At 40.9% G+C, this 17,870-nt stretch overlaps 1 protein-coding gene across 1 annotated transcript in view; it reads right to left on the bottom strand.

The window, feature by feature from the left end:
* The window catches only part of LOC147886857 (mitochondrial pyruvate carrier 4-like), a 34,073-nt gene extending 26,787 nt beyond the window's left edge, over positions 1–7,286 (bottom strand). Inside the window, exons 1-3 of the mRNA XM_087394679.1 lie at positions 7,130–7,286; positions 1,282–1,380; positions 975–1,027 (exon numbers count right to left, since the gene is read on the bottom strand). Of these exons, the coding sequence (XP_087250805.1) occupies positions 975–1,027; positions 1,282–1,380; positions 7,130–7,184 (207 nt within the window). The 5' untranslated portion in view covers positions 7,185–7,286. The remainder of the gene's footprint in view (positions 1–974; positions 1,028–1,281; positions 1,381–7,129) is intronic.
* Positions 7,287–17,870: the final 10,584 nt, after the last annotated feature.

The raw sequence follows: 17,870 nt of genomic DNA, 5'->3' as shown, positions 1-17,870 counted from the left end.
ATCTAGTGTACAGTTAGTCATTTGTGGTGTGAACTCTAGCTATGCCCTCTCCTCATCTCCACTCTTCTCCTCCCCCCTCTTCATTTTTTGTCATGCTATGAGAGTTCACGCTCAACATCATGTGATCATATGTGCATAGCACCATCATGTGATCATATGTGCAAAGCACTAACCCAATAGAGTGCTATAAACGAAAGGGTTAGATGTCCTAACCCTAACCCTAAATGGGTTTGTATATATTCTACATTTTCAACTAAATCTAGTGTACAGTTAGTCATTTGTGGTGTGCTCTCTAGCTGTGCCCTCTCTCCTCATCTCCACTCTTCTCCTCTCCCCTCTTCATATTTTGTCAAAGAGATGACCATACCAATAGCATCAAGCACATCATCTGCTTGTGAAATTACTTTAGAGCAAAGGAAATAAGAACAGCGGAGTTCCTGTAAAGCCAAAGAGGGCGAAAACACCTTCAACCACTGAAGGTTCTCAGCACGTAAGGAGTTTCCTGCAAGAGTATTCCTTCCATTCCATTAAGGTGGGAAAGTATGTGCTTCCAATCAAGAAGCAAGCACAAGACAAAGGGGCATCCCTTTAGTTTGCCATCAATATGACCCAGTCAAAAGTCCCATGGTGTAGGTTGCCAGTAGCAAAGGCAGCTCTATGCCATTTCATGCAACTCATTTTGCTTGCACAGTAATCCTCTATGGAAAGAACTCCCCCATTCGGAGACACATTAGGTGACCCTTTACAAAGATTACAAGTCAACAAAACTATCTTGAACCACATGCCCAAGACAGGATTCATCCAGAGAAAACCCGTCCTCTTATGACAACCTTCTTCATTTGCCTCCAAAGAATGATGGATGCTGCCACTTTCTTGTAACTCTACCCCAGCATTTTCCATCCATATTAAACAGCAAATAAGAGCATGAAGCATCACAAGCACACATGAAGCTAAATGTTTTGAATAGAAAGTACCGGTGTGATGACCATGCTGTAGCGTGACCAAATCACTCCAGTGGCAGTCACAGCTGCTCATAGAGGCAAGTTCATGCAGTCAGCAAAGACTAAAAGAACTATAAAAAGCATAAACTCTGAATAAATTTTACAAAGAAGGCAAGAGCATCACTTTATGGTGGTTGCTAGACCAGGCATCTGTATAATAGCTCATTGAGCTAAATTGAAGAATTGTGCAGCAGAAAATGAAGCTTTTAGTGCCATTAATAAGCCAGCCACCCAAATTTCTAGCACACCCCTCATAAAGAAAAGCAAAGCATCCTCTTACCAAATTGCTGAGGATAAGAAAGCCTTTCTGGTGGCTTTGCAAAGTCTGCAATATTTGCTATACTGATACCCCATTTAAAAGTTGGTGCCCAAAAATGGACTGCAACAAGAGAATAATAATTTAGAGATCAGCAGAAATAGACAAGTAAACTGCCAATCCTATATTTAGCGGGCCGGTTGTCATTGAGAGTTTTAAAATGTAGCAGTCTAAGTCCATTGTGCTCACAGATAGGAATAATGTTCAGGATCTGCGCACACAGAATGAGGATACAGATTTGATTCTTCAATTTAGTCACGCAAAAATAGAACCATTGACCAACCACCAAGAAAGATGATTCAAAATCTCTCAGAGGGTTGCTGAATTACAGATGTCAACATAAAATTTCAAAGCCATGAATTTATTGCACACACTAGAATTCATTGTCATGCATGGACGTGCTTTTTAAACTATAATTTGTACTTCCCCGTCAAATTAAAATAAGAATAAATCAGCATATCAAGATTCAACAAGAGCCTCGCGTGTGGCATGCACCCTATTAGCTCAAGGTTATTAGGCTAGCTGGGCCAAATAAGATGTTGCAGATAGATGAGATGTTAGTCACGCTTCATTTAGTTCTTGCCCATAGCCCTTGATGAGATGTTAGTCACCCTACATTCAGTTCTTGCCCATAGCCCTTGGTGCCCTTGGTGTAATTTTGTTTCAGTCATTGTATAAACTTCAGTTAAGAGTATTTCTTAGTCCTCAGCTATGGCTTTTGTGAGGGTTAGGAATTGCCATCCTTACGATCTGATGTGTTAGTATTTCATCCCTTGTTCTGTGTGTTCCGCTCATTCTCCACATCGATGACTTCCTTATTTCAGTTACTTGTTCATTATTACTTGCCTCCACACACTGGGGCTCCTGTCTTTCTTGCACTTTGGTACCAAAGCAAGACCGATCTTTCTTCCAGGTGCCTCCAACTTCATATGCAGCTGCAAATTCAGTTCAGGATCAACAGTGTGAAACCTGGGATTTCGTTGACGGAATCCATTTTTTGAAGGTGGCAAACAGCCCATCCCAACACACATACTCAGCCTATTTCGATTAGTTTTTAGCATTCACAGCTTGTTGTAGCTGATACTCTTCCGACTAGCACGCTTCCCAAGGTGGATCTCCAGCCAAATAACATCATTTCCAGCAATTCAAAACTGTACAAAGGCTAAAACTTCAACGTAGCTGCATGTTCTCAAATTCTTCATACAGAGTTTCTTGGCTAGCGCAATCCCAAGATGGTTTTTACCATCATTTTTACAACCAAATAAATGCAAATCGCCACTAATGTGTTCGTCCTCTTCTACTACAAGAAGAAGCCCAAGAGAACAGTACTTGTGACAAGGTCCTCCTTGCAAAAGGGAAAGGCAAAAAGGGTAGGCATGGGAAAGGAAACAAGTGAGATAATAGTGGGCAGCGAGAGTCTGTACCATGAGTACAACTTCGTAGATTCTATACATAGGTGCATTTCCCCCTCTTAAGTTGTAGGTTAACCCTTACCTTTGGAAACAAAGTGCAAAGAATAGGCCAAATGAAGGAGAAAGTATGACAAAAAGTAAAAAGTCCACCTGGATCAAAGAGTGGCCGATCAAAAGATGACTGCATGAACAACTATGTGTATGACAGCATGCTGAACATGTCAGAAGTCTCTGTGGACTATGAAGCTACTCGGCCAAAGATGCATCTGTCGGTGTAGCGGTGAAGACATAATCTGGTAGGCTATGACAAACAATGGTGTCACCAACCCAAAAGAGCTGACAGCAACAAATGAAGAGTGCTACAGCATAATAATCTCTTAACAGATGATGCAAGGTTGTAGAAGACTGCATAGTCAGTATAGACACAATGATCCACGGGCTGCATAAATGCCAGGGCCAAAGGTGCAATTAACATGCTATGCTTTGCTGAACAAGAGGCCAAGAAAAATGACAAGGTGTGGAACCATGTCGTCCCTGCATGCTCAACTATCATGAGCTGAAGGTCATCTAATGTTTGCATGGATGAACATTTGTCGGCATAGGATGTAGCACCTGTCCTAGGCTCATAGTGGAGCTGACAATGCAAAGGCCTAAAAGCTTGAAATACAAGTGAAAATGAATAATATGCCCCTGAGGCATATGAGCAGCTGAATGCCGATGTCAGGATAGATCTGTAGTCCTGGATCCAGTCACTAATCTGCATCAACTTGGACCATATACGACAGCCATAAGTGCATGCTAGAATACTGAGGGTTTCCCAGGTTGGTCTATGGCCAAACCTAATGATGTCCACCGCACTGGGGATTTGGGGAAGGTCTACACTAATGCATAAATGTCCTCATGCTGAAGAATGACCTGCTGATAAAAAATGGTGGTGATTCAATACATCCACGAGGAATGCAATGCGATAGAACTAAGTTGATGTTGTAGTGTTCAGAAGACTGATATGTTGATCTACACTAATGGTAGGGACTATGTCCATGGATGTGATATGCTCCGTGTCAGAGGTGAAATCATCAATGATAGATGCTGGAATGAAATCACCTGAGGAGTTGGATGCACTATCATCGCATGTATCTCCCAAGCTAGGTAGTACTACCTGTAGGGGAGCTGATTGCACCATGACTGGAGATGAATGCAGAAGCTCCTGGATCAAGGTGAAGGCAGCAATGGCTGTGTGACAGTAGATCTGCAGACATAGCAGTACAAGGCTGGGTGGCTGAATTTTAAGGTCTTTGGAGAGGCTTGCCAGGTCCTATTTATAGGCCTGGCAAAGGAGCAGCAAGATCTACAAACTAGAGGCAACAGAAGGCTCGAGCAGGTCGGCATATATCAGGTCAAGCCGATTTCAGACAGGGTCGGCAAGTCTGCACAGTTATTCAGGCTGTTTTGTAGGGTCTATCCCCCGCCCCCTCGCCAGAAATCTATCCCCCCCCCCTCCCCCCTTTCTGGCCTATAAAAAGGCACCTACTTTGGACACTTCACACAGCCACTGAGGCCCCACAGACTGACGAGTTAGCAAAGGTGCTCTTCTATAGTTCCCAGCAGTAGCAATCTTCCTTGATTGCTGTTTTGCCCAGCACCATTTGGCTGGATATGTTCGGCTCATTCCTGAGCAGTTTTCCCTACTTTGCAGACTTCATACAGCCTCTGAGGCCCCACAGACTGAAGAAGTGTTAGCACAGGTTCTCTTCTATAGTTCTCAGCAGTAGCAATCTTCCTTGATTGCTGTTTTGCCCAGCGCCTTTTGGCTGGATGTGTTCAGCTCATTCCTGAGCAGTCTTCCAGCGCTTGTGGATGTATAAAGTCTTCTTCTTCTCTCTTCTATGCTTTATTTTATCTGAGTGAGATTTCAGTGAGTGAGTGCATCTATCTTGTGTGAGAGATCAGTGAGGATTTGAGATAATTCTGCAGCAATAGGGTTACTGTTCAGCAGTCCCTTTATTCCAACATTATTTTAGAGGTGAAATTTCTGACTTGCTTAGACCCAGCATGCTTCTTGAAGTCATATTTGTGGGATGTTTCCTACATATATTGGTCCATAAAAACTTGCAGCCTTAACAAGCACTTATAACAAATGGCTCTTGTTCTCTCTTTTGTTGGGGGTAACTTTTTTTTACGGCCACTTTAGATTTTGGTTCTACATCCGAGGACCCTAACCACCCCCCAAAGCCAAATTTCCAAAAACTTGACAACTACAGCATAGAAAATAGCAGATTCTCTTCAATCCTGTTCTTGTATTATTGCCCTTTCAAACAAGAAAGATTATTAAATTAAAATTGAGAGATACAAGCTTTCTTGTACAAAGATGAAAGAACCTATAGAATTGGGAAGTAATCGCTCCATTTTTAGCTGTGTCAAAAATGTTTCAGTTAGTGAGGTATTCTTATGATATTCAAACTATTATATTCAGGTTGTTGCCACTCACCATAGGTATCAACTTCTAAGCCTAAAAATTCTAAGATCTAAAAAACGCATTCCCCTTGCTATACAACTAAGTTCACAATATTCATAAGGATAAATTCCTCTACAAAAGGAAATTAAATCTTTATACAGTCTTTTAAGCATGGAACATCTAAACAAATAAGTCACCTATGAACATCTAACCTGACTAAGTTATTATGGGGAACAATCGGACAAGTCTTAGAGGATATCAATCGTTGTGTAAACTCATGTTCATGAGTAAAAAGGCCTAGGTGTTCAGTGGATACTGACAACTAAAACTGCACCAATTCAGCAAGGATTCCAAGTCAGCCAAGTTGATATGCTTGCCATACCAACCAGGCCTTATGCTTGGGCCAACCAACAATGGCAGCAAGCCACTCAATTGAGGCTCAATTTGTACATAAATCTGGGGACATGCTCAAACTCATCCTCTAAAACAAAGCCAGACTCTCCTTCCTCCTGTCATGGATCCAATAGACGCATGACTCAGGAGAAGTCCCGTTGGAACACTACTAGGGAGGTCGAATTGTCAAGTATGACTGTCCAAGTTGATAAAGGAGCTGATGGCTCTGCAGCAGAGAGCCGGGGACTATTGTGACCTTCAGAGTGCCCTTTTTTCCAGTTCATGCTCCTGTCTAGCAGGGTCCACCAAGAGGAATATGCCTGGAGGAATCCAGGAACATTCCCAAACTCATCCTCTAAAAACAAAACATAGTGCAGTGAGTTTCAATCATCGGGCTTGTCAACTCATAATTTTTTCCATATGTTATCATATGCATACTGCACTAAGGGTACGGAAGTATGATTGGAGTATAGATCAGCCCTTGGGCCAAATCATACTTGACCCTAATTTTTCAAAAAAATACCCAGGAAAATATACATTGTACACATTTAATCGACAAAGAGCTACAAAACTTTCAACTCCAAATTTCAAACTTCAAACTTGAATTAATTTTAAAGTCAAGAAACTGATTAAAAAAGGTTTTCATAAAGGTTTGGGAACCTCGTTTTTCCCCCCAAAAAAGCCAAGAATGATTGGCTGTACCATACGCGGACGGAATAATTATTTCATACGCATATGGTTCAGCCAACCATACGCATATTGGACCCAACTATGATTGTTACTTGATCTGATTTACCTATTTTAATGGACCAACTGGCCCGCTTGACCCTACCAGACAACCTTGGCCAGTAAAATGATGGCATTTACATGCCCAAGTGGGACTCATTCAAAGGTCACAACGAACCTCCATAAGGATGCACCTCTTACAAAACCACCACTCTGTGCAGACATGGCTGCAATTACATATTTTTATTCTTTCAATTGTATCATTTCACTCTGTCCAATGCTGCTTTCAGATTGCTCATGTTAATTGCTTGATGTGGTTTAATACAAAGACAAGGAGACGGTCAACTCCAAAGGCTCGAATTAACGTCATCCATGGTAAGCCTTTGCCCACTGCTCATCATTCAGACATCCATAAAATGTCAACTCTAGTCGGCCTTTGCGTGTCAGTCCAGGAAAGTATAATGCACGGCCATGAATCAAGATGATCTTTTCAAAAGTTGTCAATCAAGCAGCCTGAACGTTCGCATTACTGGTCATTCAGCATGCTTTATTGTTGGCTTCCAGTGGAGTGATTTTCCATCAAATGTTTAGACGACATTTCCCGTCACAATGAAGGGCGTCTGCTTGATAAGCCAAAAGCTCGCCTTGAAGCAAACAAAACTTTACAACGGAACGATCATCCCACGAGTTGAATTTCTACAAAACGCTAACAAATCCTTGAGAAGGAGAGTTGACTAAAACGCCCAAATGAACGAAACTGGCCATTGAGCGAAAGACGAATGTGATTCGAAAAAGCAAGGTACAGCGCGGAAGAACGAGGACTGACTAGTTTTAGGTCCAGCGGGGTGATTCCATAGAGCCATTAACTTGGAAGCGGCCATGGCGGTGACGAGAGAAGGCCCTGCAGAGAAAGAGAGAGACGAGGGGGCCTTCGAAGGATGGAGGAGGGGAGAATGGAGATGGGTATGGTAATTGTCACATGGTTTGCCTTTTGTCAAAATGTGTGTGTTGAATGTTCATTTGCACGTGGACCCCCACGGATCCCACTCTTCCCTTGGTGACGGGTCCTTCACGTCTTATGTAAGCCTTGACATTTTACTCTGTACTATATTGGGCCCAACCACCTCTCGCCTCGATTTCTCAGGGCAGGCAACAAATAGGAAAATTCCACTAGACCCGCCTCTGACATCGGTTGAGGAGGAGCTATCTGTTTTCACGGATTTGTGCAACATTAAGTGTGGAAGTAGGATTTCGAGAAAGTCCAAGGCATTCAATCCAATTTTGCTCGAGCTGATTTTGCTACAACCGTTTGGAAACTCAGGAAACCGAGTTGCAAAACAAAGGAGACAAGCATTCCCACGAGCAGCTCCATTGCATTCACCCTGCTTCTCCTTTTGCATCGTGGGAATGTCCTCTTAGGTGGGTGAATGCCCAAGCTACCACTAGTCTACATGGATTCGTAACTCCAAGATGTCACCTAGCATCCTTTTAGGTGGTATCGTCTTTCATGTAACACTAGAGTTGCTTGTTGAACATTGGCCAAAGCACCAAGCAAATGCACCAGGATCTCTCCACATGGTGCCCAATAAGCGCCAAACCTGCCAAGGTTTGGCTACAAGCGCTCCCATGGACTTTAGGGCAAAGTACACACCGCTTGATGCCCGCCCACGCGAATAAAGTGGTCACTCGTGGGTGGTTACACACCAAGAGGACATATGATAGGAATTAGGAGGTAAATGACAAGTATGCAAGGGTGCCGCACGTAAGGATGTCTTCGTATTCAGGATTAACACTTTGGTAGGGAGTGGGCAAGGGATCATGTTGCCCAAGATTATGGGCTCTCCCCACTTCTACACCACAAATGACAACACACCAAGTGGCAACCATGTCTTCTTGTGCCCCTACTGCCCATGTTTGGGCACTTGGTGTGTAGCCGGCCTTAGTTGAGGCTCTAAGCAATGGTATCCTATGTTACATTTACGAGTAGGGTCGATTTGAAATCTACCAAAACTGCCACGTCTAGCTTCACAATGGCATGTTGACCTTTGAAAGTAACATTTTGCAAAGAGATCATGTCAAAGAAATCTAACTATATCATTTTTTATGCTTTTGGTCATATGACTTCATTGGTTATTGAAAAGTAGTAGTACTCTTCACCTTGTCCCTTGAAAGCAAGGTGAGACGATATACATATACATATACATATACATACATACATACATACATACATACATACATACATATATATATATATAGAGAGAGAGAGAGAGAGAGAAAGAGAGAGAGAGGAGGAGCCGTATAATTGATGTAGCTACTAGATTGAGCCACAAGAGTGTAGATTATACATACTTCGTCTACATACCTGGCGAACTCTCACCTAGTTCTTTACTTGTTATTTACCTATTCTAAACGCCCTTAGTCTCAACAAATTATTCCATACATATAGTTTAACCTAAGGATAAATGTAATTGAAAAATGCTTAGATCTTCAATTGATTTGTATAAGGTGAAGTACCCCAACTATACTAGATGTTGTCGAAGAATAGTTTTGAATTAAGACCAATGTATCTAGGGCCTCTCACCCTAAGCAAGAGGGTGAACCTTCTTGTAAAAATGTTGAAAATAATAGAAAGAGCAATAATGCTAGTTTGCAATACACCTTTGGTCGGCACGACTTATTTAAGTTACATGGGTATGTTGGGGGTCCACGTATCATCGCCCTCATGGATGATGGTAGTAACTACGATATTATGTCAGATACGTTGGCTAATATAGTCAAAGCTAGGAAATGGCCTTTGAGGGATATGAGTATTAGTGGTGCATTCAGAGGGAATGAAGAGCAGTGTTCTTCTAAAGTCAAGAACTTGCTCTTCAATATCCAAAAGTATGAGGATTGTATGTTGCTCCTTTGCACGAAGTCAACGTGATCCTAGGAAAGTCTTGGAGGTATGATTTCTAACCATTTATGGATGTTAGGAAACATACTTGTACCTTTGAGCACCAAGGTACGACGATCACCTTAAAAGGTGAGCGAGATATTTCCCATATTTCACTCATATCGCATACTAAAGCTAAAAGAGAGATATGTAAGCGAGTGAGTTGTTGTCTAATATATGTTAGGGAAGTGAAGCTCGAACATAGAAATCAAGAACGTCGACATTTAGAGTTCCTTAAGCAATTCGATGATTGATTTGCTAGTGATGATCCAAATGAGTTGCCTATCTTTAGACATGAAGATCATACTATTGAGTTGATTTCAGGGTCATCTCCTCCATGTACAACTCCCTATTCAATGAATAAGGGGGAGCTAGAGGAGGTAGAAAAGCAAGTTGTGGACTTGCTAGAGAAAGGTCTAATTAGGCCAAGTAGTTCCCCTTTTGGGGCTCCAGTCCTTTTAGTGAAAAAGAAGGGTGGAACCTTTAGCATGTGTATTGATTATAGAGCCCTTAATAAGTTGACAATTAAGAATATATCTCCTATACCTAGAGTTGATGACTTGTTAGACTCCTTGAAATGTGCTAGGGTATTCAAAAAATTGGATTTAACGTTAGGATATTAACAAGTTAGGATGAGGGAAGAAGCCATGCATAAGATTGCCTTCTTTAGAACACAAACATGACATTATGAATTTGTAGTTATGTCCGTTGGGTTGACTAATGCACCTACTACCTTTTGTAGGCTAATGAGAAGAGTTCTTTGACCATGCATAGGCAAGTTTGTAGTTGTGTTCTTTGATGATATTTTAGTTATAGCCAAAATGAAGAAGAACACAAGCAACATCTTGCGATGGAATTGCTTCATGGAGAACCAACTCTTCTTGAATTTAAAAAAAAGAGTTCTTTAAGAATGAAATAGAATATTTAGGCCATGTCATCAATGAACATGGAATTCAAGTTGATCCAACCAAGCTGAAAGTTATAAAGGAATGGCCTATCCCTACGAATGTACATGAACTAAGATCTTTCCTTTGTTTATGTAGCTATTATAGGAGGTTCATCTTGAATTTCTCCAAGATTGCATCACCACTTACAGATCTTCCTAAGAAGGAATCAATGTATCAATGGGGTGATAGACATTTGCATGCCTTTGAGAATTTGAAGGCTGCTATAATGTCTAGCCTTGTGTTAGTGTTGTCAAACTTTGATAAGCGTTTTCTTATCATATGTATTGATGCTAGTGGTACATCCATTGGAACTGTACTAATGCAAGAGGTAGATCCCATAGCCTTTGAAAGTCAAAAACTTCAAAGTGTTAAACTTCAGTATGGCACGTATGAGAAGGAACTATTAGCCATAGCTCATGCTTTGAAGTTATGGAGACATTATCTTTATGGATTCGACTTCAAGGTTAAGACAGATCATCAAAGTATTCAACATTTGTTTTCTCAACCAATAGTTTCACCCCGGCAAATCAAGTGGGCATAATATCTTCAAGGGTTTGGACAACCTGAGTTATAATATCAACTTGGTAAGGAGAATATAGCTGCATGTGCACTAAGACATAGACCAAGTGTAAACTATGTCTCTATTGAGCGAAAGAAGAATCTCTTAATGCAATGAAGGATGCCTACAAAGGTGACAAAGAATTTGGAACTATTTATGATGAGTTACTTCAAGCAAAAGGTGATTCTTTAGAGGGATATGCAATTCATGATGGGTATCTTTGTAGAGGACGTTTCATATGTGTACCCTCGACTTTTAGATCCCTAGTTTTTTAAGAGATGCATAGTAATCCCTATTTTGGACATAGAGGTATTAGAGGAACCATTGATAGAATTGAGAGACATTTCTATTGGTTAGGATTGAGAAAGGACCTAGCTACTTTAGTCCAATAGTGCTTAACTTGTCAAAAGGTTAAGAGTGATCATGGTAATACACCAAGATTACTTCAACCATTACCCATACCTAGTGAAAGATGGGAGCATATTACCATGGAATTTGTGTCAGGATGCCCAAAGACAAGGACACAAAATGATCAAATCCTTACCATTATAGATAGACTTAGTAAACAGGCCCATTTCATTCCATGTAAGAAGAACATCACTACCATAGAAACCGTAGATCCTAGTGGATCATTCTAGGGGGTCTAGCGATTACCCTATGGTTGTAACATTGTAAATTGGTCAATTGGATATAATAAAATATGCACATATGCCATTAGGTCCTAGGATGGTTAGGAAAGGATAGTATTGTGCATGGGTATTGCATTAATCAATGGTAGGCATCAAAGAGTCATAGGCTAAGCATAGAATAATAGGGTATGCCCAATGGACGTGATCCCAAAAGGCATGAGGGGTTGTACCCTCTTGCATCATTCATGGTGTGTGAGTATGGATATTTGCATGCATATGGATTGTGGCTTGAGATGAGCACGTAAGAAGAGTCGAGCAAATATACACTCACGTCGGCACTCCTTCCACCCCATTTGGAGGGCCACTCCTTCTCAAGTTCTGCATCATTCTCTCATACGTGAGCATCCTGCATTTAAGTTCATGACATCTTCTCTATAACCCACCCACCCTACTTTGAATACGAGCTCAGTACGGACACTCCACATGGACAAAAAAACTATAGCACACACCAATTGCTAGCAAGCGGCCAATGTTGAAGGTGATCCGCTCACATCTCCAACACCACCATGCTTCAATTCATCTTGAAACAGAACCTACTCATCAAACCAACTTTCCTTATTCCAACAGCAACTACGCACCAAATTCTTATGGTGACAACACATGCCCATGGCACATGCATAATATCATGAATACATCTCCCACACGACACTCACAATCATGGGTTTGTTACATCCCACTTCCTCATTCTACCCCTCAGAGGTAGCCACCTATGCAAAGCCTTCCACGTGAAAAATGACACCCTCCCAATTAGTGGCCCTTTCCATATAGCCATAAATCTTGCCCTCCACCATTTTGGATATTTCCTTAGTCCCCACTTCTCATTCAATTTACCCCACAAATTCACATCATCCCAAAGAGGCTTATAAACCTTCCTAGTAGTGATCTTCCTCAAGGCACTCCCAACATTCCATTGGTTAACCTTGTAGTCAGATGACGTCATAGAATTTGTAGGCCAACCCTACGGATATTTTTGAGCATGTATTAATTGGAGCTACTTCTCTATTAGACAATCCATAATGCTCCCTTACAACATCGGTCTCCAGCACACCCTTCTAAAGTCCCAGAGATGCCACCAATAGTGAACTCTTTTCTTCTAAGCCGACCTAGCAGTCTACACATCCATCTGTTCTAATGCCTTATCGTCTGCCTAGCTCCACCATATCCACTCATTCAAACTTGCATCACTCCTCTCAACTCGACCTCCCTTTCCATCTCATCAGTTTGCCATAAAGTTCCCACGCATCAATTAATCCCAAGAACAAATTCAAGCCACAAAGTTTCAAAGGGAGCTAGGAAAATGTATTATCATACCACAACATATTCCTCCACTTCCCAATGCTCTTACTCTTAGCTTGCTCTACAAACCACCATAGGCATTCCACCCACAGAGCCTTGCACTCAAACTCCCTAGGCATCCATTTACAAACAATGCTAGATTCTTAGCATCCACATATAGGACCCCCCAACCACCATTTTCCTTTAGCATCTTCATTAGATCCCAAGGCACATGATGCCATCTTCTATTGCGTCTATCCTCCATCTAGATAAATGCCCTCAGCATCTTCTCCACTTCTAACCAATAAACCCTTTTAAACCTCCAAATCAAGGCTAAATAAGTCATCAACACAGAGAGAACATGCTTCACAATGAGTACCCTTGCATTCCATTCATTGCATTCATAATGCTTCACAATGAGTACATTGCATTTTAATCCAACCCTTGAATTCCAACCCACTGTAGTACCATGCCAAGCTCTAATTTTTGGCCAAATTTTATCCTTAAATTAATCAAATCTCTGTCTCAAAGTAATTGCTACCCCAAAGGGGCACCCAAGTACCTAATTATCACCCCTCTTTCCACCCACTTCATGTAACTATAGCATCCACCTAGGTAGAGGCTTCGAATTAAATATTAGCCCAAATGTCTTCTCCCAACTACAAACCGATCCTGAGATCAAACAAAACTTCCACAACACCTTAGTTAGATTCTTCACACTCTCCTTACATTCCAAGGACAAGGCAACCATATCATTTGCAAAACAACTAAAGACACGTCTGATTACTAAAAGGTAACATCACACCTTTAATATTTCCCATAGCAATGCCTTCCTTGATCATATGAACTAGGGGAATAGTACATATAGCAAACAACAAAGGGGCCAAGGGGGCACCCCTACCTCAAAGACCTCCTAAGTTCAAACCTCCCCACCACTCCTCCATTCAGATAAAGTGTAGTAGCAACATTCTTAATAAGAGCACCAACCATCCTGTACAAACTAGGGCCAACAAACCCCAACTTATCCAACACTACTAATATAGAGTCCCATCTGAATCTATCATAAGCCTAATCAAAATCAAAGCCCAACAACACACATCTTTGTCTCGAAGTAGCAAAAAAATACAAAGTCCCTCAAACATTCAAAATGTTTTCAAACATATCTCTAGCCTTAACAAAACCATTATGCTCTCTATCGACTACTTTGGCATGAATCTCTCTAATTCTCAAGTCCAATGTTTTAGCCAGTATTTTATAGTATGTATTCAACATTTGTAATTAGCCTCTAGTCCCTAACCTTCAACTTGTTTTGCCTTTTGAAAACAAATTCATTAACCCCACATTCATATCCTCTAACATCGCCCAATTCGCCATCTCTAGATAATGCCCCTTTATTACACTTCTAAAGGCAAGAAAAAACTCAATTGTAAGGCCATCGAGCCCTGAGGATTTATCAATTTCAAGGCAATCTAAAGCCTCCCACAGTTCCTCCTATGAGAAGTCCTTTCTAGTCCAGCTCTATGAAAAGACAAGACTCTTTGATTAAGGTCTCCCAGTGTCTCATGAAGCTGATCCACCCACAAACTATTTTGAACACCTTCTGTGCCAACAATGCAAGACAACTCCTTTTGATACACTTTAGATGTATGCCAAAACTCAGAGACCAAATTACCTTCCACATCCATCACTTTCTCAATCCTCTCAACCAAATGCTTCTTCTTAACTATTTGACATAAAAACTTCATAGGGCAGCCCCATAAGGACAACCACATTATCCTACTCTTCACCTTTGCAGACTCTACAACATGCCCCTTGGCACCTTACTCTTTTTGGATACTCAAGGTGATGGGTTTTCATATTGGTATGGTTGATGCCACGGTGTGCCATTTGGCTCAAAATGGTATGGTATGCTGGTAACGAAGAAAATTTTAACCCCCAATTATGGGCTAAATTTAAAGAGAAAATGATGAACTTAAACCAAGTATTGTTGCATCATTGCCTGATTGCTTAATGCCTTGCCAAATGAATTGTTGGATGGAGAATAGTGGCAACAACAGTTCATCATTTATTGGATTTTAACTAGAGAGCTTCTTACAATGGAGTAAATACCTTGTGTGCCATACTTCTTCAAAGGAAATTCGAATTTGTATTTGAACAATAGCTTTCTTCCATGAACCGGCTCAGGTATTGAAGAGATTTAAATGGTCCCTTTCTTCATTCATCATAGAATCCTCCACTTTCACTAGCAAGGAAGGGTTTGTAGGATCTTGAATCAAGGCATTCTTCACCTTCAACCTATACTCAATCACTAACTCATTAAACCTAAGCTTCTCCTCTCTAACACTCTGATCCCAAACCTTAGCAACCTTCACCACCTGCTGATGAATAGCCTTATCCCATCTCTCATATGGACCACTCAACCCAACTAAAGTCCTCACCCAACTCTCTTCACCCCCTCACAACATTCCACCCTCATTAAAAGTCCCTTGTCAAACTTAAATGGAATATCATACGATCTTCCTACTTCCCTAGGTATAGAGAAACTCCATCCAATTGGAGCATGACCAGATAACCCCAAACAAAACAAAATTTTACCGCCCATATGAGCACTCATCCACCCTCCCCAAACACATAAAACGTATCAATACAACTAGCACGAAAATCAATCCCCTTACATCTATTATTCCATGTGCAACCTCAAAACCATTTCGAATTAATCTTAAAATAGTCAACCAACCACTTGTTAAGACATAAAATCTTCCCAGATTATGACTTAGCCATAAAAATACTTGTCTAGGAATGAGACCAATTCTCACTACACTCAATCAATGTCTAATCACCCCCCGTTATCCATTTATTCGTTTGTGATCAACTCATTCAAATCATTCCAACACTTCTCTATTACACTAACATCATTAGAGACACATATACAAGCAAAATTGAACTTAAAGTCCCCCATACTCATAGAGACATAGCCAAAAATTTCGCTTCACCATCATGAATAGCTCTAGACCTTTGATCGCCCCACTAAACAAAATGGAAACTTCTCCTGTACCTCTCACTAGGGTATTTACTACTACCTCATGGCCAGTTTGCTTGTAGGCTAGCCAGATTCCCTTATTCACACCACATTTGATCTCTTGCAACAACATAATCTCTGTATTCCATTGTTAACTACATTAGTTGACAATGTCATTTGATGGATAATGGCAAGTTCGTAGAGCTAAAATTGGAGCCAAATAGGCCCAAGATGGTTGTAAAACTATGAGGAAAGACAATGGTGTAAAGAGATTAGAATTGGCCCTCCCTTCAAAAGGTGGCATGTATAAAAGGCCACTCCTCCTCTTTGGGGTTGTCATTTATTACCTCATAGTGCCTTTTGTGAATGCCATGTTCTCTTCTCCTCTTCCCTTCTTCTTCTTCTCCTCCTCCTCTCCCTTCTCCACTCCCCTCTCCTCTCCTTCTTCTTCTCCCTATGGATTAACGATTGCAACAAGTCATGAGTCTCTAGAGTGATGCTAGTGGATGGCATTTGCATGCATTGTTCTCAACCCAAAGTAGCTTGGAGGAGTACTCCATCGGTGTTCCTACAAGCTCCCCATGACACGTGAGTCACCGCCAGAGACTACACTTTTTTGGTGCCATTGCCAGGGAGTTCTAGGTGTGCGTTTCCATTGCATTTGCTTCTCTCATTATCCACCCATTGTCCAACATTGAATATTGTAGAGAAAAGTTGTTGGTTTGGGTGTATAGGAAGGTGTGAGTAAAAGACAGGTGTTGAAAGTCATTTGGAGAGATTTTAAATAATTTTGGTATTTTTTAGTGTTTAAAGTTTGTGAAAGGTGAAAGGTATATTTGGTGATTGCTAAGATGTGTGTAATAGAAAATCCCACAGTGATTTTTGAAAAGGGAAAATTTGTTACTTTTGCAAAACACTCCATTGGTTCTTCAAAAGTTATTTTTTATTGTTGCTTTTTGCATTAATTAGGTAGATGGAGTAGTATGGCACCCCCCTCACACATAAAGTCTTGAACAAAAACTATAAAAATCAAGGAAATGCCCAATGTGTGTCTGTGTGTTGCTACGTTAAGCTTAACACAACAACCTCGGAAGTCACCGCCTTAAGCAGTCTCGCTACGTTAAGAAGTTGTTGTGTTAAGCAGTCACTGTGTCAGCCAGTCATGGCTCTAAGAAGTTGCCGCGTTAAGAAGTCATCACGTAAAGAAGCTACGTTAAGCAATCGCTACATTAAGAAGTCATTCCGTTAGCCAGTTGTCGCGTTAAGAAGTTTCGCCTTAATAAGTCACTGCGTTAAGAAGTTGCTGCATTAGCTAGCTGCAAAGTTAGAAATTTGTCATGTTAAGAAGTCGCTACATTAAGAAGTCACTGTGTTAAGCAATCGTTGCATTAAGAAGTCGCTACGTTAAGTAGTACATGTGCTCCATCCTCTCCATGTTTGTCTTGTTTGACGTGTTTCAATAATATTTAAGGCAAGTTATTTGTTGCCCAAAAATGCAATGTGCATGCAATTATTGTGTATAATGCAAATGATTTGAATGATGATTGACACGCAGGAAAAGGTCATGCGGCAGAAAGAGAAAAGCAAGGAAGGAAGCATACTATTAAACATGCTGGGGACACAAACAATGATGAAGGGTATCCTGATGAGAAAAGGTCCTTCCAGGTTGATTGACACAAAAAATGAGTGTTGGATTTTTTTGTTGAGCATTATGAACATTTCTTCTTGGACATACACTAGTGGTTGTTGCTTTGTTTTTTTCTTTACTTGAGGGGAGACAATAAATATCACTACTGTAGACAAATAATATCCATATTGTAGACTCTATATCACTAACATCACTTGCCTAATCTACATGTAGACTCTTTATCCATATTGTAGGCTCTCTATCCCATATTGTAGACTCTTTATCCATATTGTAGACTCTCTATCACTAACATCATTGCCTAATCTACATCTACTCTTGATCTGCATCTAGAAGAGAGCCAAGAGGATTAGGCATCCTTAGGGGAGAAACAAGTTACTCCGAAAGAAGAATTGGAGTACAAGAGAATCATGGGTTGGGTAGACTAACATTAAGGCCCTTATAGGAAATCAATATTCTTGGGGAGGGTTAATATCGCAAAGATTTGTGTACAATATG

Source organism: Dipteris shenzhenensis, chromosome 23 (genome assembly GCF_047967505.1).
Source record: "Dipteris shenzhenensis isolate YYH24624 ecotype China chromosome 23, Dip_SZ_1.0, whole genome shotgun sequence".
Taxonomy (NCBI): domain Eukaryota; kingdom Viridiplantae; phylum Streptophyta; class Polypodiopsida; order Gleicheniales; family Dipteridaceae; genus Dipteris; species Dipteris shenzhenensis.
The sequence above is the reverse complement of the archived record's forward strand: the minus strand, read 5'-3'. Positions and strand labels throughout refer to the sequence as shown.